The 25,194-nt window shown below is 41.2% G+C and overlaps 2 protein-coding genes across 2 annotated transcripts; one reads left to right on the top strand and one right to left on the bottom strand.

The window, feature by feature from the left end:
* The first annotated feature begins 895 nt into the window (after positions 1–895).
* On the top strand, positions 896–23,691 carry LOC134651125 (uncharacterized). The gene is made up of 9 exons (XM_063506141.1): positions 896–1,329; positions 1,983–2,135; positions 12,188–12,940; positions 13,256–13,367; positions 18,347–18,477; positions 20,361–20,495; positions 20,682–20,916; positions 21,470–21,621; positions 23,543–23,691. Exons 1-9 carry the CDS (start codon positions 1,177–1,179, stop codon positions 23,621–23,623), a joined length of 1,905 nt encoding a protein of 634 aa, XP_063362211.1. The 5' UTR covers positions 896–1,176; the 3' UTR covers positions 23,624–23,691.
* LOC134651161 (leucine-rich repeats and immunoglobulin-like domains protein 3) lies at positions 2,153–12,214 on the bottom strand. The gene is made up of 8 exons (XM_063506198.1): positions 11,978–12,214; positions 11,738–11,903; positions 10,038–10,220; positions 7,568–7,791; positions 6,176–6,374; positions 5,161–5,339; positions 3,202–3,371; positions 2,153–2,563 (listed from the first exon to the last, which is right to left on the bottom strand). The coding sequence occupies exons 1-8, from the start codon at positions 11,999–12,001 to the stop codon at positions 2,281–2,283; spliced, it is 1,428 nt and encodes a 475-aa protein (XP_063362268.1). The 5' UTR covers positions 12,002–12,214; the 3' UTR covers positions 2,153–2,280.
* Positions 23,692–25,194: the final 1,503 nt, after the last annotated feature.

Genomic DNA, 25,194 nt, shown 5'->3' with positions numbered 1-25,194 from the left:
TTCGGTTAATAAATAGTTCTAACATTAAATTATTTATTAGATACGTGCTATAATTATTAGGACACAGTATGATGTATATGATGTGATGTGAACCACATATGAACAGAAAGTAAATATAATTTAATATTTAATCACTATTAACCATCTAAATTAAAAATATCAATAGAAACTCTTGTTGTCTTTTTCTACTAAACTGTTTTTATATCTCCGACTCTTTCGTAACTAGTTTATGTCAACGCTTTTTATTTTGATCGTATTATTTAGGTAGTTTATATTCCTTTTTTATGTCAAAGTCGACTTCGTTTATATTTAACACAATAATAAAATACAACTGAGCCGTTTTAGCATGAATTCCTTTACACATTTATTCAAATATAAATTTAGGGTTTTTTTGTTTCCATTAATTAGTATGGGTTTACTTAAATTTTGTCAATTTTAAAAATATTTTAATATAACATATACATATTGCTTTATATGGCTCCATAAAGTACCTACTTGAAATTTGACGTTTGAAGATATGTCACTTGAAATGTTGCCAACCTAAGATACTCTGTCAAACAATGCATATTAGTTAAATGAACAAAGAAAACTAACTAACTACATTACATTTTATAATAATCATTATAAATAAAGACTTTATTAAGTTGCTGCTCCAAAATCATCCTTAAAATAATAATAAAACTAAGTTTTCCATGTAATTCTTGAGTATCAACTAATAGTATGCTTGAAATATAGCTGAGATTTCGTTTACTGATAACGACCTATAAAGCAGTCGTAAACTGCCTATTTTCATTGAATTTTAAAGGATATTGGACAAATAGTTGATTATAACATATACATTCAAAAACTCTGAGTCCATTTTAGAAGAAATCCCTACAGTCTAGACCCAGAATCTCAGGCAGATAGTAAATTGATAATGTTATCATTTTATCAGTAAAACAAGTAGAACAAACTCATCCGCATACACGCTCAGTAATCAGCGTCACTGTAAACAATGGGATTTTCATATGTGTGTGTGGCTTGCTCGTTTGGTTGACAATCGCGATGTGTATTCTACATCGTCGCATGCTGAGTTATATTTTCAACAAAATCTTTTAATTTTTGTATTAGTTAGTCGATTAATTTCTAAATGTTTTCTTTCATTGTGACTGCCTTTCTGTGTTTTGATTTCTAAATATGTGTAATTTGCCGCCGAAGTTCCATTCAGTGTGTCGCCTTTGTTTATCATTCTGTGGCGATAATTGCAGTGATGTTAAACTTCCAATATTCGACCGTGATAAGGATAAATCTCGACTTTCGGATATGATAATGACATATTTGTCCATAATGGTAAGCATGTTTGTACTATTTTAAGTCCCGACCACCAGGAAGGGACCGTTTTCTCGTGTGAAAGTTTAGCTAGCAGAAGCGTACGAGATTGTGGAAGCTGATAAGCGCCATTAACTTTCTCGCGGGTGTTGGGTATTTTCGCATTGTGATATCATGTTACGGCCCACGCGTTTAGTGGCGGAGCGTATGACTAATGTGGTTCGTGGAAGTGATAGGCGAGGCGGGTGGCAGCCGCCGTGAGCCGCCACGGCCGCGGCTGATAACAAAGGAGCGCGGTGATCTCGCCGCGCCTCCAGCGGAGCGCGCTCTTGCGAGCGGCCGCCCGCTCCTGCCGCGGCCCCCACGATCCACCTCTGATGCATGCACTCCCCCTATTTCATTATACACCAAGCTATTTTAAGATTCCAATATTGTCTAAATATAGAAGTGTATTTAAAGGGAATCAATCTGCAGGGGGACTGCATTCTATCTTGTTTGTTATCTTGCATTGCTCATTAACAAGTTTGAGAGTTTTTGTTGTCATTTACTATCAGATTACTAACTAATGGGTATGAGTCATCAGCTGTGATTATGTTATGCTTGGGAAAGGTCACTGGCCACATCACCTGTAGTGATATTTTGAAGCAACTGTTTGATGTGAATGTTGTTTTTAGGTATCTCCGGCGGACTTGCTCCCCCAGGTGGTGTGTGGGAGTTGTGCACACAAGCTTGATGAGTTCCACACCTTCAGAGAGTTGTCACACAAATCAGAAAGGCTTCTGGAACAGTTCCTTCAGTATGCCAATTCACTTTCAGGCCCAAAAGAGGTGAGTTGATAAACAAATTTGAATTTAGCACCTTTATTTGAATTATAAACAAAAACAACTATGTACAGTATTAATTATGGGCTAATAATAATTTATCTTTTTAAAATTTCTTTACAATATACATAATATAAATGAAAATACAATTTTATGCAAAGCTGGAATCAGCATTGATGTTGACATATTTGATTGGTTGACTTTTGACTTTCGTTTTGTAAAATGTCTTCAATGTGTTCACTAGTAAACCAAGAAGCATTCCAAATAGTGCTACCATGGCCACTCCAAAAATGCTCCACAGTAGATGTTTAGGTCGCAAGTTGCCAAAGCTGAATTTCTTATTTTTTGCTGACTCAGGTGTTGAGTCTAATGTTGGACAGAATCCTGTTATGTTAGTTATGTACTCTCCAGCTAATCTCATTGGGGCTGCACAACTGAAAAAAAAATTGAAAGTGAAAATAATTAAAAATAAATTCCAAAGCTTTGTATTATCTATTCCATCCTCACAATAATTATAATATTTATTTAGCATATCAATAGAGCTGTTTTAAGTATCACAATGAGCCTAAGAAATAGACATACAATATAAATACAAAGGAGTAATCTGTAATTTGTTTGGTGCAATAAAGTTAGATTATTACTGAGAAAAGAATTATTTTCAAGGTAAGGTATTCTCTGAACAAAATAGGTCATAGGACATCATCTCCTTGGACAAGTAATAAATGGTGATGACTTGATAAGCCTCGGATTTATTACTGGCTCTAGTCATAAAGTCTTTTAACTAGTCTTTTAACTACTAGTTTTATAGCTTTCAATAAAATAAGATCTTGTTATTGTGTTCACAGCTCAAACTTGTCTATTTGATTTTAATGTACTTTTACATATAATATATGTATGTACATATAGATGTAGCTTAGGGAAGAATATAAGATTAAACAGGTTGGACCCTATTTGCTAAACTCAATAGCATGGCTTTAGATGCAACATATTTTAAGATGTAGCTTGTTAAAGGAAAGGCTGTTTCAATATGGAGTAGATACATACAATTCTAGAATGTTTTATTTATACTTACTAAGGTATTTCCCCAGACTTAAACTTGGTACCGGCTTCCTGCTTAGTCACTATATTTGCCAAATCACAGTTGCATAACCAGTCATTATTTGTCATGCCCAAAACTTCTAGTTTACCCCATGGCATGAGGTCTGTAGAAAGCTCACTCAAATTGTTGTCATCAAGGTATACCTGTGTAAATAAGATCATTAAATTTCAACAATCTTACGTTTAAAAATGGTTATCTTGTGGCAACTAATTTGCATAAGTTGTCATTAAATTTAATTTGAATAAAAAATGTTAATTGTCTGCTTATAATAAGCACTCTTGTGCAGTTGTCTATAATTTCTGTTTTCGTTATCCATTCAAGTATGAATACAAACATTATTGTATATCAATAAATAAATATTTGCATAATTGACTACCATGAAATGTGGGTAAGGAGCAAAGTAGGACCATTTAATGGTAAATCCCTCTAAAAGCTCAAATAGGCTTGTTTTGTGGGTAACTTTTGGCAACAACATACTTAACTCTTTTATTAACTTCTTCACTACCAAATTGGCTTAGTGATAAAGAATTTCGGTCCATTTAAGGGATTTTGCAATCATATATTGATTAATACTAAACAAGCAAAACACTGTAGTGATTAATCAGACGACCCAGTTCTGTTGAGCTGTCAAGTAAGCAATCCCAATCTGGGCCAAATTCAGTTGCATACATTTTATAACATGATGATTATGTATGTGATGTAGTTAGAGCAAGTTATTTGTCCATTCAAATTGTAATATTAAACAAGTAACATATGCATTCTCTAAATCGGCTCTAACTATTTTGATAAAGTTTCTAGAGGCTTAAGAGGATGAAAAATCGATTCAACTTGGGTTTATGTATTTTCCTAGCTTTTTTCGATTGATATCTGTCTAAGCAATCTTTAATTGCATTAGTCAACCTTTTATAATAGCAATAGCGTAAGAACTGCTTATATCCGTGACACAATGCAATCAGTAGTGTTGCTTCGATATCCTTGCTTATTATGATTACGGAACTGGATGCGTTTGTGTTGGTTTTCAACTTAACATAAAAAAGTAATAATTTGAATTTTAAAATAGGTAGCGTATTATCAGCAAATTTAAATGTGGATAAATTGCCGATTACACCACCACAACGTTGCGTTCTCAGTGCAGAAAAAACAAACATACATTGTCAACACCGTGTCTGATAACTCTTAAAAGAAAAGGCAAATTATAACATTACGTTACGATATTGTCGTTTGATGATTAAGGGGTTAATTAAGATTTAAGCAAGAGTTTTTTTTTCCACTTTTGCATAATCTCTTTGTTGAGAGTTTCAAGTATGCATTATGATCTTGGTTATTAGTCACTATCATACGGTCGCCAATGAAATATTTTCCGCGATTATTATGATTATTATTTCGGAATCAGCCACGCCCCCGCCCCAAAGCAGTTTTTATGGCCTCGCGGTGAGCAAATTAAATTCGACTCTGGAGTAGTATAATTTAACGTCCAAGTTGACTTATTATCATTTTGAATTTAAAAAAACCTTTATGATATTTAACGTGGGAATTACCGATTCTACAATAGATTGACCTGCATTGCATACTATATGTGTGTTATACTTTATCATTTATGAAGAAATCAGTTTTTAGGACTCATTTGTCAGTACATAAATTTATCATAGTTGTTTTTATTTACCGCTGCCGGCGAGCAGCAAACAAACGTACGACCGCTTGGTGTTAAAAATTGCTTACGTAATTTATGGACTCTTGAATGTTCTGTCACATGCACTTTCCTAACCCTGAGTATAGATACCTACACAAAACTTTTTGAGGAACACCATACCGGCCATACCTAATGCAGACATTGCAGTCCTTGAAAAAACTTCATCTAGAAACTTATTCAAAGCCATACACGGAGGAAGAAATTTACAGTGCACTCGCTATGCTTGCAAAAAGGTTACCGACCTCTTTCAAAGTCCACTTGTCCTTGAGTCCTCGGAACGCGAGATGACTGATGAACCTCAGGTTAGGGTTGTGACACAGATGAAGCACCCTCAGCCGTTTCAGAGGCGTGAATGTGCTCCGTTTGACTTCCTCCAAAAGCTGGTTCTCGCCAACTTCCAACTCGAATAAGTTTGATAAACCTAGCGAAAGATAAAGTATTCTGTAAAGTCATATATCCAACTCGGCTGGGCGTCATTTTATCGTCTAGAACTCCAGAGGGCCTAGCCAAGATGCGAATCGTTTGCGCCTTTGCGAACGAAATGGTAATGTCCCACTCTTCCATATCAGTGCGACTGATTAGCGTTTCGTTAGCTATCGGCGCAAACGATTGGCATCTTTGCTAGGCCCCCTGTGCCTAAAGACGAAAGGCTTCGAACAGTATATAGTCAACAGCAGAAGTACGTATAAGCGGGGAAGTACCTGACACGCTCTGTTATTCATCTTAGAAAAAAAATTGTTCAGTTCATTTTGGACACTTTGCCCTTTAACCTTTAATACTACTTGTCTGCTATCCGGAGATATGGTCATGAGGTTATTCTTGGAAACCGCGGGATGTCTCTGCTAGGTCTGCTTGATAGGTATTTATATTATCACATAGCGGACGATAGCGTTATGTTATGACGGAAAATATAATATTTAGAATATTTAGATTAACTATTTTTATTTTTATGTTAATGCCTCATTAACAAAATATTTTTAAACAACGTTCAATTTTTTCCAGCTAAGTCAATCGAACTGTAGGCTAATAACACTTAGCAATTTTTGCCAATGCGACATATGTATAACTAAACTTTGATCTTCGCAACGAAGCGAAATAAGTAAGTAAAGATAGTGTGACACGTGATGTCGATTAATCTGTTAAGCCTGGATTATCTTGTACTAAATAGTAAATGCCTTAGAACCAGCGTTTTCTTTAAAATAGCACTAGAGTATGCTAAATTCTTTAGTCTTGGTCTTGGTATGTGTATACACTTACCAATAAAACTGTCGTCATTCAATTCGACTATGGGATTGTTATTGAACGTGAGATACTTCAAAGTGCTGCCGACGAGACTGAGACTCTCGGGCACCGTGACGAACTTGTTGTTGGACAGATCTATCATTTGCAAGTTCAGGAGACCTCTGAACGCGTCCAGGGGTATGTCGTCGATGCCCGTGCCAGACAAGTTGAGGACCTGGAAATATATCATTAGTCATTTATCGTCATAATAACTGAAGTTTTCCGAACCCTACCGTGGTTATACCTAAAGGAGTTAAAAAGCTATAATTATTTCTGTTTACTTAGGTCAGGTATCGCTATTTGTGTCACTATATGATTGCCTATTTGTAGCTTGACGTGGATGCACCTGTCTGATGAAAACAGGCGACCGGTTTATTTGCGTAATTACTAATTATCTTATGATTAAATTCTTTCACTTTGTTACTTATACAGGATTTACTATTTCGCGATTTAGGGGTTGGTAAAAGTTGCTCAGTATAACCTGTATATTCTCTCTCTCTTCCAAGCTATATATATATATGACATATCCAACATGGTGATGGGGTCAGCTTTCCGTGTCTTTCGCTTCCATGACCTAAATATATATTTACATCGCAAAATATTGCCGGTAATTAAAAAATACTATACTTTATATACCCTTTACCAGTGTATCACACGTCGTTATGTATCCACTTTAATACATACATAATAAGCATTTAGGTGACTTAGTGTCTAGCAGGTATATATACAATTGACCTAAATTAAACTTTCTTTTCTGCTTCTGTAGGTATATTTAACTTTTAGGGTCATTTAGGTCGTTCGCTCTCCCACAATCGTACTTATCATTCGCTTAAGTGTAATATAATTATATTAATGTTTACGTTGGGCTACTTATTACAGTGGTGGAAAAACCCATGCGTAATAATATGTAAATTGGCGAATCTGATGACGCGCACAGGCGATTTATATAGCGGTTATCTTAGTTATTGAGAGGCGTTACATAAATGCTTTCGGTGTAAGATTAGAACGGTCATCGGTTGGCCACTACTTTGCATAAGATGACGGTTATGTCTAAAAATGTAGTGTAAATTCTGATAACAGAGCAGTTATAAATTGACTGTAACTTATTTTTATGCTTTAAATGTTGGATTAAAGTCCGGTTGTACCAACCACAGGTAACGGACTGATTAACGTAACGTAGTGACTCAACAGGGAACTATTAAATTTCACATACAATAAATTACTACAATAATATACCTAGCCTTCTTAATTCCGATGCGTTGCTAAAGTGGGTCTGTATAACTAAACTTAGGTTCAGAAATAGATATTAGTCGAGCGCGAATTATATCTAAAACAACCTTTTGGCACCTTTTGGATCGGTCCTTTTACCTCTAATTGAGTAGCACTCGACAGCGCAAGTATAGTGACATGGTCGAGTATCTCAATAGGGTTGTCACTCAAGTCCAGCCGGGTCAGATTGGGCGTGTACTGGAAGAGGTAGCGGTCGAGCGAGTGGATCTCGTTGTGGGCAAGGTCGAGGGTCTCCAGCGCGATGTTGGCGTACACTCCATCATTGTAGGGCCCTTGGAATATCTCGCTTCGGAGTACTTCGCCTAGAATATAAAGGATTCAGTTAATTATAGGACAAAATCACCAAGCACAACCCTAAAGTCGCCAATGGGCTATTGTGGATTTGCAATCATTATAAAACAAGTCAAAATTAAATAAATTCGAACGACAATGAAAAAATGCTAATTTGAAATCCAACTAAAGGTTTCGTCACACAAGCGCGTTTCCCGGGCGGGACGTGAGCGGGGCGTGAGCGGCGCTTGAGCGTTTTATATGTAAAAGCGGCGCGCCCCGCTCACGCCCCGCCCGGAAAACGCGGCTGTGTGACGTAGCCTTTTTAGTATAATTTTAAAGCCGCCACGCCACTGTAGTACATATTATGGGGTACCTACTTGTAGGTAATAAAGGTCTATATTTAGAATAAGTTATTCGCTATATCTATTCTGGTCATCAATATCATCACAGAGAGGTCGATGTCCGACAACTTAAATATAAAATTCTATGTTAGAATATTTACAATCAGGAATGATGAAGCTGACTTGACCTAGGGTCAATACTATAATTGCATTGTTATGATTTGAATTGAATACTTAATGTTAGTCGGTAGTTACTTAGTGTTACTACATAATAATATGGCATGTTTTTATTATAAGCAGGCGTGGCTCACTCCGCGATTTCGTCGCTTTGCTACAGGTAGCTAAAAGTACATCCGTTCCACACCAATTTTGGTCACTAGCCATAAACCGCGCGTGGCGCTGTCGCCACCTAGCGGCCATATCTGTGCTGATCGTAACAGACGCGTTTTGTTAGAGAGTAAGTCTTCTGTACCAAGTACTATTATTTATTCTGTGTTATAGGGGAGTTTTATGATGTACAAAATATACTGACGCGAAACTATAAAATAATATTTATCTACCTATGTGTCTACTATTCCAAAATCGATTGAAACTCTAGCCAGAAACGCATAATAACAATTTGAATTTGTTTTAAAACAACTCTTCCACTAATGTTCTATATCTAAAAGATAAAAATTGGACTCAGGTGATCTATTTTAAGTATGTCTCTGCAGTAGTATCATAGGTTGTAGATAATGAAATCTCTGAAACGCTAGCCTACTAAAATGTATGTGTTTGAAGTGATTACACTGAATTGTTCGGAGATTAGTTATCTAATATTTTAAGTATGATGTAACCCGGTCTCTTGCATATCTCCAAAATTCCAAATAAAATAGGTACGAGTATATTTCAAAAGTAGGCATATCTCGTTTGATTAGCTTACTCAATTTACTCATTCAATGCAGATGTTGCGAACATTTTATGTCATTACCGTCATGTGGGGTAACTGGGGACAGGAGGGGTAACATTATACAAAGGAAATATTCCTCAATTACATGCAAGTGACTGATATCAGTGTACGTTTTACAATCTTTGAATCAGGATTTACCAGTCTAAGAGCCTGTTTCACAACGTCTGAGTAAAGTATTTGACATTTAACAAATGTGAAACAGGTCCTTACGGTAAGTTTTTCAACTAGCTAGATTAGTTCATAGTGAATAAAAAAGCCTAAATTACCCCTCACAGGGCCTATCCAGAAAATCGAAAATTCGTAATCTGCATCTATCACTCCTGTATATTTGAGCGGTAGAGAGGCAGATATTGAGTTTTTGATATTCGCGGTAGACCGCCTGTCCCCAGTTACCCCCACTTGACGGTACTTGAGTAACGGGTATTACGAGATTAAGAGCCAATTTAAAAGAACTCCCCAAAATAAACACAAAATCACATAAACATAAATAGTACGCGGTAGCGAACTGTAATTATAAACCTACTGTTTACTAATTCCTAATTTGACAATGATGGCCCTAAACCTTGGTCAAATACTATAATTAGTAAATTAAACATAAGTGTTGAAGTGTTTGCCTTGTTACGTCATTGCTGATTTATTGAGGAACTTTAAAGGTATTGTGACATATAACAGCTAACAATCATTAAATACATACATTTTAGTATTGTTGTTGTTGTCCGATTGGCCCGTAGAATAATCGCGACGCGTGCGCCCTGATGCGAGCAGGCAACTAATTCACATCGCATCGGTAACATCGGTTATAGTTATAGTGTTGTGTTGTACCTGTGATGCGGTTATAGCTCAAGTCCAAGAAGAACAGTCGCTCTATGTTGTTGAAGGCTTCGTCCCGTATCTCGACAATGCGGTTGGCCCGTAGAGAGATCGCGACGCGTGCGCCCGGCGCAGCAGGGAACTGTGTCACATCGGTTATACTGTTGTGTTGTACCTGTGATGCGGTTATAGCTCAAGTCCAAGAAGAACAGTCGCTCTATGTTGTTGAAGGCGTCGTCCCGTATCTCAACAATGCGGTTTGCCCGTAGAGATACCGCGACGCGTGCGCCCGGCGCAGCAGGGAACTGTGTCACATCGGTTATACTGTTGTTGAATAGTGTTATCCGCACCTGGCTGTCTGAAACGTTATAAAATGGTCTTAGTTTCTAGTGTACGCTGTAGGTACGCTACTTACAGCGTCATATTGTCATTGTCAGGAAAGACCGCAATATTTCTATTGATATTAGTGACGCTTCGTTTGGCATTAATCGGAAATCAGTGCCTCAAACTTTATTTATTCCTGTATCTGGTTAGCTTATGTTAAATTGAAATATATAACATTATTATTTTTGTAATGAAATTTGGAACCTACTCAGGGTTTTATGCAGTAACACTGCAATATTCGATAATAAAGGCGCTTGAATTACAATATTTACAGCAAAGCAACACTATCTTATGCCATAACTTTATCAACGCTCGTATGCTATCAGTGTATCGTCGTCTTATACTATATAAACAAAGTATCTGAAGTGGAAGCGCTCTACCCAGAACCAACAGTCAGTGTTTGGGAAGAAATTCATCATCTCAGATAACGATAACTATCGGATACACGTTATCAACAGATGGAATACATTTTCATGTTCGTACACATATTGGCGATAAGGCCGATCACCAAATGCTGTTTTATTTAGTGTAAACGTTAAAAATATTTATTAATTTTAATTTCGTATTAGTCTGGACTGTATCTAGACTAGATACAAGACAACTTTATAAATAAGGCCCAGCGACCACTATCGGCACTATCGGAATGGTACGGCAAGGGATCCTTCGGCATATTGCCTAGGCTTCCTCAGGCATGCCGAGGCGTGCTTGGGAATGCCGAGGCATCCCATTATTAAAATTAGCATCAAAGTCCCAAACTAAAATGCAATTTAGTCACCCTACAGTTTACGGCGTTAAAAATTACACCATATTTCACAAGGTGACAATGATTTATCTTTTTTTTTGCTCAAATATTAAGAAAAATAAAGTTGTCGAACTTTAATGGCGCTCGAAAAGTCGAAATTTGATGACACAACATGCAATGCACGTTCTTTTGTTTTTCATTTAATTATGTATTTGACGTCATTTATAGGCAAAACAACATGGGCATGCCAGAGTTTAATGTCAAGACTTCAAGTGCTCAGTTGACTAGAAATAGGCAATTGATAGTATAAATAATAAAGCCCCGGCTTCTATGGACGACTCACCTCGTTGCCGCCATTCAAAAAACGATAGGGGTGATTTGTCTCGAATGACTAATAGGATTATAGGAGACAATAATTTAAACGTAGTTATATATTCTACCTGTGTCTACGCCAGTTTTATTTATGCTATTTCTCATGTGCGTTGAATATTTTATTGCACAACAAGTACCTACATAAAAATCATACAATTATCCCTAACTCAATTCTTAGGCCGGTAATTATTGCACTTAAACGGACAATAATAATATCATTATATCATCAAATTCATCAAGTACTATTTCCGAGAACCGATTAAAAAAACATTGACAAGCGCGATTCTAATCTAAGCGTATCTTTTGTGATGCACCAGTTATCTGTACAATAATAAGGTGTGGCGCAGCGCACGGAATCACGTTATACTAGGACATACCTTTGTTTACCGCGGCCAGTTGTTCCGGCCAGCTATCTGGTATGGCGGAGATTCCCCGCTTCGAACAATTGACTGTCACGTTGTCTTCGTCCACTACAAGCACATCGCACTCTTTGCTCTTCGCTACCGCGAGCCCCGACGTGACGCAACCTAATATCACTAACACCTACAACAAAAGAACCCCAATAAGTAATAATCAACTACACAAACACACGCGGCCACCGATTAACAACTACTCACTTTGAATAACGTAAAGTAGTACATCTTCCTCGATTATTGAATCGTTACTGTAAAAACACCTCGCTCTCTTGTGTGTTTATTATCTTATCAGTTTGTTCAAGCGATATCACGTCCCGTCGTGAAATGAGCCAGTTTATTGGTTCACGGCGTCGTTATCGTGCACCTAATATAGACTGTGTTTGCTCAGCTATTGTTCGCTTCTGTTTGTAGGACATCCTGAACATAACCGCCTGCAAGTTAGAGGAGATCATCAAGCCGCTAAACGATGACGAGTACCTGCTCGACAAACACAAATACGACACCGGGTCGCCGGACTCTACGGAGGAGATGAAGAACTTGGAGAGCCGGCAGGCGGCGGTCACACTTTTACAAATTAAAAATTACGACCCGAACAAATACGCTGTTAAAGCCGCGGAGGACCATCATATAGTTTTCAACAGCGTGCCGAGCTTACCGCCTTCGGAGCGAGCGAGAGAAGTGATGCACTGTAATGCCGTCATCGACATCATAAGCAAGGCCGTAGCAGTAGCACAGCGAGAGAACGAGGAATCTCACAAATATCCACCGAATTATTCAACCGTTATCGAGCGGTCGAACCCGAACGAAGTCAACTACACGCACGAATACCCGGAAGAGCAGTACAGCAATGCTTACAGCGCGCTGCCCGCGCCCAGTCCCGGCAGCCACGAGGACCAGGAACATAAAGAAATGGATTTGTCATTGTATGGAGGCGTTAAGAGCGAGCCTGTCGACCAAACTGAGCCCGCAGAGCATCAAAACTCGTACTTCCACAAAGCGCTTAGCCACAAGCAATCAAACTTCTCCGAGGAGTACAAGCAGCACGTGTTCGGGCGGTCAGGGAACAAGAAGTCGCGGGACTCGTCGGTGTACGAGGAGTGCAGCCAGAGCAGTAGCGGCTCCGACCCCGACCGGCTGCAGATGGATATCTCACAGATGTCGCAGGTAACTGTTACACTTTATATAATTATTCGGATTTACTAACCAAAGAAGTAGGTAATCTAGGATTAGACTTTTCACACAATTTCACTTTAATTCTCCATAGAACTTAATTCTAGTTTGCTAAAATGGGGCCGAATATTTTTCATTTCTTATATGCCTCTTAGAATACTGGACCACTACAAATGCCGGTCATGTATATTTCCATGTGTTCATTGTAACATTTTTTCTGTCATAATGCTGTAATTGCGTAACCTTATCAAAATGTGAAAGTCGCATTTGTTTTTTTTGTATTATTTTTTTTACGGTTTATTTCCGCAGGACGACCCAGAGGAAACGCAGTCGGCGAGATCGGCGCAGTCGTCGCCGCAGCCGCGGCAAGAGGGAGACGGCGATAAGGACACTCTCTGGCAAGCCCTTAACAGACAAAATGGTATGTTGCATTCATAGTATCGACCCAGAGGAGAGGTAATAGGCGAGACCGGCTAGTCGTCGCCGCCGGCGCAGCGAGAGGGAGACGGCGACAAGGACACTCTCTGGCAAGCCCTTAACAGACAAAATGGTATGTTGCATTCATAGTGTCGACCCAGAGGAGAGGTAATAGGCGAGACCGGCCAGTCGCCGCCGGCGCAGCGAGAGGGAGATGGCGACTAGGACACTGTGGCAAGCTTTTAACAGACAAAATGGTATGTTGCATTCATAGTATCGACCCAGAGGAGAGGTAATAGGCGAGACCGGTTAGTCGTCGCCGCCGGCGCAGCGAGAGGGAGACGGCGACAAGGACACTCTCTGGCAAGCCCTTAACAGACAAAATGGTATGTTGCATTCATAGTATCGAACCAGAGGAGAGGTAATAGTCGAGACCGGCCAGTCGTTGCCGCCGGCGCAGCGAGAGGGAGACGGCGACAAGGACACTCTCTGGCAAGCCCTTAACAGACAAAATGGTATGTTGCATTCATAGTGTCGACCCAGAGGAGAGATAATAGGCGAGACCGGCTATTCGTCGCCGCCGGCGCAGCGAGAGGAAGACGGCGACAAGGACACTCTCTGGCAAGCCCTTAACAGACAAAATGGTATGTTGCATTCATAGTGTCGACCCAGAGGAGAGGTAATAGGCGAGACCGGCCAGTCGTCGCCGCCGGCGCAGCGAGAGGGAGACGGCGACAAGGACACTCTCTGGCAAGCCCTTAACAGACAAAATGGTATGTTGCATTCATAGTGTCGACCCAGAGGAGAGGTAATAGGCGAGACCGGCTAGTCGTCGCCGCCGGCGCAGCGAGAGGGAGACGGCGACAAGGACACTCTCTGGCAAGCCCTTAACAGACAAAATGGTATGTTGCATTCATAGTGTCGACCCAGAGGAGAGGTAATAGGCGAGACCGGCCAGTCGCCGCCGGCGCAGCGAGAGGGAGATGGCGACTAGGACACTGTGGCAAGCTTTTAACAGACAAAATGGTATGTTGCATTCATAGTATCGAACCAGAGGAGAGGTAATAGGCGAGACCGGCCAGTCGTCGCCGCCGGCGCAGCGAGAGGGAGACGGCGACAAGGACACTCTCTGGCAAGCCCTTAACAGACAAAATGGTATGTTGCATTCATAGTATCGAACCAGAGGAGAGGTAATAGTCGAGACCGGCCAGTCGTTGCCGCCGGCGCAGCGAGAGGGAGACGGCGACAAGGACACTCTCTGGCAAGCCCTTAACAGACAAAATGGTATGTTGCATTCATAGTGTCGACCCAGAGGAGAGGTAATAGGCGAGACCGGCTAGTCGTCGCCGCCGGCGCAGCGAGAGGGAGACGGCGACAAGGACACTCTCTGGCAAGCCCTTAACAGACAAAATGGTATGTTGCATTCATAGTGTCGACCCAGAGGAGAGGTAATAGGCGAGACCGGCCAGTCGTCGCCGCCGGCGCAGCGAGAGGGAGACGGCGACAAGGACACTCTCTGGCAAGCCCTTAACAGACAAAATGGTATATTGCATTCATAGTATCGAACCAGAGGAGAGGTAATAGTCGAGACCGGCCAGTCGTTGCCGCCGGCGCAGCGAGAGGGAGACGGCGACAAGGACACTCTCTGGCAAGCCCTTAACAGACAAAATGGTATGTTGCATTCATAGTGTCGACCCAGAGGAGAGGTAATAGGCGAGACTGGCCAGTCGCCGCCGGCGCAGCGAGAGGGAGACGGCGACAAGGACACTCTCTGGCAAGCCCTTAACAGACAAAATGGTATGTTGCATTCATAGTGTCGACCCAGAGGAGAGGTAATAGGCGAGACTGGCCAGTCGCCGCCGGCGCAGCGAGAGGGAGACGGCGACAAGGACACTCTCTGGCAAGCCCTTAACAGACAAAATGGTATGTTGCATTCATAGTGTCGACCCAGAGGAGAGGTAATAGGCGAGACCGGCTAGTCGTTGCCGCCGGCGCAGCGAGAGGGAGACGGCGACAAGGACACTCTCTGGCAAGCCCTTAACAGACAAAATGGTATATTGCATTCATAGTATCGAACCAGAGGAGAGGTAATAGTCGAGACCGGCCAGTCGTTGCCGCCGGCGCAGCGAGAGGGAGACGGCGACAAGGACACTCTCTGGCAAGCCCTTAACAGACAAAATGGTATGTTGCATTCATAGTGTCGACCCAGAGGAGAGGTAATAGGCGAGACTGGCCAGTCGCCGCCGGCGCAGCGAGAGGGAGACGGCGACAAGGACACTCTCTGGCAAGCCCTTAACAGACAAAATGGTATGTTGCATTCATAGTGTCGACCCAGAGGAGAGGTAATAGGCGAGACCGGCTAGTCGTTGCCGCCGGCGCAGCGAGAGGGAGACGGCGACAAGGACACTCTCTGGCAAGCCCTTAACAGACAAAATGGTATGTTGCATACATGGTCTCGAACCAGAGGAATTGTAAGGCTTCGGTCACGGACGCGGATCCGCTGTGTGATCGAAACGGCGCTATGAACATCAGATTACTTTGCCATTCTTGTGTATAAAATGCAAATTTCTCATCAGTTTTTGAAGTATAAAGAGAGCCTTTTCGAGCTGGTATGGTGAATAACAGAAAAATATATTCCTCCGAAACAAAGAGTTTCATTAGGTACCTGACACAACAATAAGTCCTCGTCGTTGTCGGCCCTTTAATGGCTTACGATGATTTGCTGTCAAAAAAGCCTACAATAATACTCATATTAGTAGCTCCATATCACGGACTCTACGAACAAAATTTGTGTCATGTTTTGTTTCCATTAATATTGTTTATGGCTAACCATGATTACAACTGGAGACCTGGCAACTTATAATCGATTAATGGTTGATGACCTAATTTGATATGATCGACGTTCGATTGTTGTGGGGGTGTTATAACCTATCCACCCTCAGTGTCGTTACGTCAGTACGATATCCAGGGACATCTATGCCTACTTGCCTTTAGGTAGATGTTGCAAATTCTTGAATAGATTAGGTATTAATGCGTCTATAATATTGCGTACGCACCCAATGGTGTTAAAAAAAACATCCACCAATATAAACTGATATAAATGTCATATACTTAGAAAAAGTGACCCAAGCCTCCAGTGCCCCAGGCTGGAATCGAACCAGCGTCCTCTGCTATCGCAGCAGGCGCCTGTTGTCTCGGCCACCGGGCCACAGCGGCATAGGTCGAATTTTTCCAAGTATATGTACTTCATACTGAAGGCTTATATCTTTCAGTTTATAATTTATACACATAGTAGTGTTTCTACTTTAAATAACAACAAATGAAAATATTTTCTGAAAATAATCTAATTTGTTCTAATATGTAATCCACCAATATATAAAGCAATAGGGATGCAAGGTCTTATGAAAATGTATGCACGCAGCGCTCTTTAGAACAGGTTGAAATTCGTGAAAATAAAGTACCTAATGCATATTAATTCAAGGTATTTAAAATGTGACCTTTCGTCACTCTTATGTGCTCTTACTCATATGACTTGTAACATTGTGTGTCAACGAATTGTAGTGGTAAACAAAAGAAGCACAACACACACACGTGGCTTGTGATGTGATGTCATAATAAAATTAGTTATGCTAACGCAAACAGAGGTTTATTCGTTAGGTCGTTCAGAGTGTAATATTAATTATTATTATTTTATTTTGAGCAAAATCTTACAAACAGGTAAGCAGGTGTCTTAGAGCCATAGACTAGGAATCCTCTAGACGGAGTTTAGAGCAATTATTTCATGAAACCGATGCTGCCAAAAATACGGGGGTGCGGGGGGACGAGGTGAGCGAATCCCGTGCCGTGATTGGTCCGTTCAAAGACACGGACCAATCACGGCACGGGATTGACTCGAAGATGGAGTAAAACTACCGTATAAGTGGCAGAGGGGGTAGCGTTACTATGCTCAGTCTAGAGGATGTCTTGTTTGTGGTTCAAGCCGATATGGACTATGTTTAGTTTAATCTCCAAATCACCCCAAAGATGTCACTGTTCCCGACGTAAACTAGATAACAGTAGTATTACTTAGAGCCTATATAAGAAACTGTAAATATGTGAATAAAGGTTTGGTAACGTAGCAACTTGTTTCACCAAAGTGGTCCTTCCAGTTGAGAAGTGAAGGGACTTAAGTGACATAGACATTGCAACCAAAAGTGAACTTTAAGTGTATTGTTTTAAGGATTTTAATATCAAACTTAAGTATCAGTGACTTAGAACATTTAAAAGTATTTCGAGAAGCCATCCATCAAAATTGACAACAAAATTAAAATTCAAGATTTCGAGAAGATTAAATAAATAACGCACGAGTAAACTCAGAAAATTCGCCTCTTCAAAATAGTGCTACTTATTTACAATAGGTAATTGAATTCATGAACTTGGAAAATTAAAGTTTGAAATTAGAATTAGGTAAACAATTTTCACGTCAAGTACACTTACACAAGTAGAATTCATAGCATTACTCTAAACTAAAAGGGGGGGATTAAACACACACACGAGTAGTAAGTCACGGGTAGAGAGTTCGTTCACGAAAGCACGTCTCCTTGCCGCCTGTAATAATTTACCGAAATAAACTATGGTGGCCCAGAAAAGAAAGTATTGGCCACATTGACTTATATCTCAGGACGGGCCTTACGTGCACTAAATATGGTACTAGTTCAGCGGTGTCACTCACGAATTCGAGCCAATCGTGCAGTTTAACGCAATTAGTTTCGACCAATCGCGCGCGATGTGAACTCATCAACCAATCGCGTTGTAGCGATGTCACACCGCTGTACTGGCCCCGTTCATGCCCCATTCTTATTGCCCGTAACGCCAGTCCTGAGATATACGTCAATGATTGACCACTAAAACGAGAGACGTCACTTGTCCTAATCCTGCGACATAACTTTCTGATAGTAGGTAGTTTAAAAATTTTAATTAAAAAATGATTTCGTCTACCCACAGGCCGTGGCGGGGAAGCGACCCAACTACTGAAACGGCTCATCAACAGCAAGCACCTCGGGATGACAGTGTCGCCTCTGCGGGCGTCCACCTCGCCCATGCCGCTGCCCGTGCCCAATGGCGCGCATTCACCGGTCAGTTACACGAGGCATTTTATCAATGTTCACCACACACATCACCATGTCTTGTTGTGTCTCTTTCCCCGATAAGTCAAACGAAAGTGATCGCAACATTGACGTATAATATCTAAGGACGGGCTAATGGGGCACTAAACATCGTACTAGTTCAGCGGTGCTACCCACGAATTCCAGCCAATCGTGCAGTCTAACGCGACTAGTTGCGACCAATAGCGCGCGTAATGCGAACTCATCAACCAATCGCGCGCGTGATGCGAACTCATCAACCAATCGCGTTGTAGCGATTTCACACCGCTGTACTGGCCCCTGTCATGCCTCATTATTATTGCCCGTAAAGCCAGTCCCTAGATATCTATGTCAATGGATCGCAATAATAAACCACGCAGCTACGTGTCCGTTTCCATGCTGTGGCTGACGCGTGACACCAAGCATTGGTTATCGTTATTTTTTTAATGAATCTGGCCAGACTCGCTATAGCTATCTATTCTGTCAGCGCAAGTGGAAATGTATAAAGTGGATCTGCATTTTGCATGCTCAATTCTCTATTTGATCAACTATACGAATATATATACATATAAGAGTCTGTACGAAAAGACAAGAGCCGTAGAATGTATTGGATCCCATACATTTCACGACTCTTCTCTTTCCGCACAGACTATACATATACTTTGCAACATATTGCAAACTGGCACCTGGACATCGTTGATAAGAAATTGTGTCATAACATTGGAACGTTATTGAATTGCTCTAAGATTTAAGATTTTAATAATGGTGTAGATTGAAATTATGGGGGGAAAAGTCGAATTACATCTCTTCAAAACTCGTGAAGAGAACTCCATTGTTACAGTAAAACAATAATCAATAAACATACGAAACATAAGGACAACTTTCACTTATCAACATACACATACTACTATTCTGTGCGCTCTCAGACCCAGTGTTCACATTTCACAATCACAAACAACACTCAGATATACAAAAATAAAAACAATATTCGTATTATCACAAAACCACTAACGTGTAAAGGAAAATATACGTTTTCCTTTTTTGTTAAAATATAAAATTCACTTTATTTATTGACGATTTTCACTACAAAGTAATAAGCACCACACAACTCTGACAGAGTTATTTAAACGACTAACTCTCCTACACCGCGTCCTCACGACGAGATGACAACATGAATTAGGTCTTTTATTGTCTCCACGTATCTTATGGTAATGGCCTTATGGTACTCGAGTTTTCCTTGTAGCTATTGTTCGGTACTGCATGCCTGACTAATCTCTTTCATCTTTTAAGACCTTACTGACATCGACAACAACACAATATTATTTCCTCTTAACGACTCTATAGGTAGCTCGATACTTATTTTATGTAATTACCTAATGATACGTCGAAACTTGTTTTATGACTAACGAATGACCAATTAGAGACGTCCTTGTCGACGAACGATTTCGATAAATATAGAAAAAAATAAACAGCAAAATGTTTATTAAATTTATTTAAGACTAAAGTAGGGAAGATTGATCCATGGGTTCCATGACATACTTCTCGTAATTTCATATATAGCGTTTCATGGTGGCCTGGTGGCCCAGAATTACATTTGCTTGAGGCCCTAGAACTTTGTTTTTATCCTTATCCGGCTATCGTTAAGACATTATACTGACATGATAATTAGAATAATGACCTTCCTCATAGGTTTTATCGTTATGTCTCGTATTCTTATAGAAAAGCCTGTCCTGTCAATATTTTTACAAAAGCCAGGGAGAAAGAAATAACATGGTATACTGTCGGCAATGCTGTATGGAAATGGCGACAGACACGACGGACAACATTTTCGAGTCTCGTTGTGTAGAACATTGTCAAATAATGAGTTGTTTTAGAACGGCGAATGGCAGTCTCGAGGGGCGGGTCCGGCCGGCACGGCGCGCAGGAAGCAGAGCTTCCCGGCGCGCGCGCAACCCGCCCCCGCGCCTGCGCACAACGACGCGCCGCACTGGCCAGCCGCGCCGGACAACGTGAGTATATTAGTTCACTCTTACACGGTACGTTAAAATTTAAAACTATTTTGCCTCGAGCATAATCGCCTGGGTCAATTCGTTCTCTTTTTCAACTGATTTATCGGTGACGTCATCCGATTTAATGACGTTTTCAATTCTGTTTATTTCTGCGCCTCGATTATTGAACCGTCCCCAACTCTCTAGCAAGAGGCGTCGGACACGTCGACGGGGTCCCGCGGGGCGGCGCGCGTGGAGCTGTCGTGCAGCAACTGCGGCACGCACACGACCACGATCTGGCGGCGCGACGCGCGCGGCGAGATGGTGTGCAACGCGTGCGGGCTCTACTACAAGCTGCACGGCGTGCCGCGCCCCACCGCCATGCGCCGCGACACCATACACACGCGCCGCCGCCGCCCGAGACACGACAAGCAGCGCAACAGTACGTACTAGTACCCGTCCTACATCACATTAAAACTCTTCCACGCCTTTCATTCAGGTCATAGGTTAAGCAACCCTGAACGCCACGTGTATCGTGTGCGGCGCGTCATCGTAAACCTTGTCGGAATGCATGAAGGTTGATATTGGGCTGTATCCGCCGCGCGTCTAATTTTAAAATTTTTTAATTGGTAAATCCAAGTTTACTAGCCCGCTTCATCATAAGCGGTTACCGTTGCGTAGGCTATGGACGCCTGCAACTCCAAAGGTATCACGTACACGTTCCTGACCCTTTAGAACTTTGTCCACTCCCTTTTTAAAGAACCCCCATTTTTTATATCTGTATTTTTTATATGCGCGTATGCGATAACGCGAAGATAGGATGCAGAGGTACAATTCTGCCGGCTATATATCGCGACGGTGGGGTTAAACGGTTTGTCCACATAAATCACTAACGCTGCCATGATCTCAAGAGCCAGTGGCGCCAACTGTTAGCCAAGAAAATTACCCCCGATTTGTAAATCTTGTACGATACTAACAGTTTTTTTATAATTTAGAATCCCGACGCGGAGCCAACACGTGCTCGGAGCCGGCGGAGCCTCCGGTGGCGGCCGAGGGCGCGCCCGAGGAGGCGGTGCTGGCGGCGCTGCGGCGGCAGCTGCAGCCGCACCTGCTGGCCGCGCTGCACGCGCAGAACACGCGCCCGCAGGTAACGTGTACCCGTACACACACCGACGCGGAGCCAGTACACCGTGCTCGGATGTATTTGAAAGCAATCAATAGGGATGACGACACATGTTGAATTTTATAACAAAATCTAGTAAAATAGATAGCAAACGAGCAATTTATCACAATAATGTGGATATTAAAATAAAATATTGAAAAATTACAAAATTACAGGACCTGAAAGTTTCAAAATTTAAGTTTTTTTTAACTTCCAAAAACGATAAAAGTAAGGGTACCATTCGATTCCTTACATTTCACCAAAAAAAATATTGTATAGCAACTATATACATAAACGCAATATTTCACCGACAAAAACGCAATTTTCTTGTTTTGTCCATACTACAAGATGGGCGATGACGTCACGGCCTCTGGCCGTTTTGTATAGGGCGTTTCGCGAGTGAAGTGCGACTGTCGGACTTTGACTACAATTTCTGACTTTTGTGTTACTTTAATGCAATGAGTCCCATATAGACATTTGATCCTAAAAACAAACCCGATCGATTGATACCATAAAAATTAGTCATGTAGCCTATTGAAGTATATACTGTCTACACTGTATCTAAAGATCCATCAGTCACATTTGATGTGTAAAGGCTCCTACACACTATGCAGCCGACAGCCGTAAGGCCGGCAACGCGCTTGCAACCCTTCTGGTGTTGCGGGTGTCCATGGGCGGCGGTAATCGCTTACCATCAGGTGATCCGTCTGCTCGTTTGCCTCCTATATCATAAAACACAGCCGGCGGGTTTTTGCCGCGTGGGTATGCCACCGGCATAATCAGACCTGGTTGGCAGGCAATGCAAGCCCGCTGGCTCAAATACCCACCGGGAATACCGCCGGGCTTGTTGGCGGCATGCTCCTAGCCGGGCCATCGGCATAGTGTTTAAAGTCTAAAACAAATTTGTAACTCCAATTTGACAGCTTATGTAGATAGGGCCGTGCGATCCTGTTACGGCGACATCCATCAGCTGTCAAATCACATCAGAAGCACAATATCAATAACTGTCTGGTAATAAGATTGTTTTCTCCAATATGCTCGGAAATGTTCACCTTATTGTAGCAATAATAGTACGGGAAGTTCTACGTTATTGTCAAACTCTAATTTAAAAAAATCAAACTATCGCTGTCCTGTTCTAGCGGACGGGAATGAAAAAAACACTACAGTAATAACATTACTGTAGTGTTTTTTACTTTTTAAAAATAAAAAACGCAAACAGCCAATTATTATAGCCGCGAGCCGCGTCTACACGACCCGATCAGCTATCATTTCAAGCTATAGGATAGAGTGAGATAGTAAGATAAACGACCTTACTTGTCTCGTTCTTACATGACCGTTGTGCTCGTGTATGATCGTGAGAATACTGCTTAAAAATCAAAGATTATTTTTATATTTTTTTAAGGATCTCATCCGTGTACATAAAGTTTATAGTTTGTCAAAGGACTTTCTCATTTCAAACATAGAGATAATCATACTGTCTTTGTCTTACACTAGTACTAGTACCCAAAAGAAAAGGATGGGTATAGTTTTCCTGGTTCTTACTGACTGACAAATTGGTTTGACCAACTATATTGCACAATTATATTGAATGAACGAATATTGAATGGTACTGAATGGCAGAATAAGTTTGTGCCCTAAACTTTTAAAAATTAATTTTAGAGGGAAATTGTTTTTGACATTTTTGATGTGAAGGTTCGATTTGAGTGATGCTTGATGCTTAAATAATTATTATTTTACCTTATTTCCTCGCATGTTTGGAGAAAAGCACTATATATGCCTCGGCAGGAATAGCAATTCGTGGATTCGTCTTCTTTGTCGGACTCCGCTTCGCGTTGTCCGACAAAATCGAAACTCATCCACGAATTGCCCTTTCCCGGCCTCTGCAATAATGTACTATTTCCTGTAGGTCGGTCGCAGCGCCCCCGAGTACGACGAAGCCCCGCTGAACCTCGTGGCCTCGCACGCCGCGGCCGAGGAGACGCACTGACTGCCGTCTGTGATACCGCGGACCTAGGACCCGCCCGACACTCGCTAACTGCTGAATCAGGTGTTTGCAAACAGTTATAACAGATGTTAGAATTTTCTTGGTACACTTTAAGTTGTGCCATAGAGAAAAAAATACATAGAGTGCTCACTCCATACATCAGTTTTAGTACCAAAAAGACTATTAGCATCTAGCATCGAGTAGCGGAACTATCAGTACTGCTACTTGACAATAGATGTAGCACCGACCGGAAAGTCTTATGCTGTTGAGATAAGACTTTCCGGTCGGTGCTACATCTATTGTCAAGTAGCAGTACTGATAGTTCCGCTACTCGATGCTAGATGTAGACACTGAAATTAATAGTCTGAACTGATGTGAGCACTCTTGTCTTATTATATTTCTCTATGGTTGTGCGAAGATATATTTAACGCGATACAAACGAATACAGTTATCCTCTGATGGTCTGATACGTGAATCTGCAGTTCAATTTGAAATCAACAGTATAGGAAATATGGTTGAATTTCTTTTGTTTTAAAATCATCGCTCTGCCAAGAAAATTCGTTGCTCTCACTAGCTCGTTTCATTAATTCGCGTGTAAGTGTTACGCTTGTTTTGTAAAAGAGGCTGTACGAATAGAGGGGTAAAGGGATTATATTTAATAAATACATTATAATATCGTTTCGTTTACAATGCAAACGTAACACGTCTCATCATAGCGATAAAACAAATTCAAACTCATAATTCAATAATCTTTTTACATTGTTATTTATACTATTTAGTTATACAAGGCCAGTGTCAATAGACAACACATAACCAAGGATTATAAGTTTACATTTTAAACGGCGTCAGTAATCGGGCATTATGTTACGAATATTATACCTCCGTACAGTAACGTTTTTTTTTCTGGGCGAAACATTTTGAGCATCCCATATTTGTGCCTATTAATTGTCATACGCTACTTTAATTTAATATTTGAGATGAACACATGTAAGCGATTTTAAATTCGGATTACATGATTCACATTGGATAATACAGTCACAAAAGTATAATTTCAGTATTTCAGTTACAGCATCGAGTTAAGTTTGTTCGGTAACGTTCGTGCGTTTAATGCGGTTCGTATACTTTACGTGGATGGTGTGTGCGATTTATTGTTAATATTATAATAAGATGTATTCTGGTCTCGAGGCACCGAGCGTACTCAGGACCATGTCCTATCACAATACTATCACGAATATTTGGCCGCGGATAGTTTTATGATAAGGACACGAGGCCCGCTCTATTAAGCATACCTGATAATTCTTATGGCAAGTAACACAAGTGGAAACTTGGAAAGCGCAAAATGTTGGCAGTAATTTTACACTAGTATCTTATGCCCCTAGGACGGGCCGCGGGCCGAATGCCAACTGTAATGGCTCCTCTACACGGTGGGCCAGCGCCGGCCACTCCAAGGGACGCATTTATGCGTTAGAGGGAGCAAGTGATATTGCTATCTCATTCTACCGCATGGCTGCGTCCCTTGGAGTGGCCGGCGCTGGCCCATCGTGTAGAGGAACCCTAACGCAAAAGTGGAATCT

This window comes from Cydia amplana, chromosome 9 (genome assembly GCF_948474715.1).
Source record: "Cydia amplana chromosome 9, ilCydAmpl1.1, whole genome shotgun sequence".
Taxonomy (NCBI): domain Eukaryota; kingdom Metazoa; phylum Arthropoda; class Insecta; order Lepidoptera; family Tortricidae; genus Cydia; species Cydia amplana.
The sequence above is the reverse complement of the archived record's forward strand: the minus strand, read 5'-3'. Positions and strand labels throughout refer to the sequence as shown.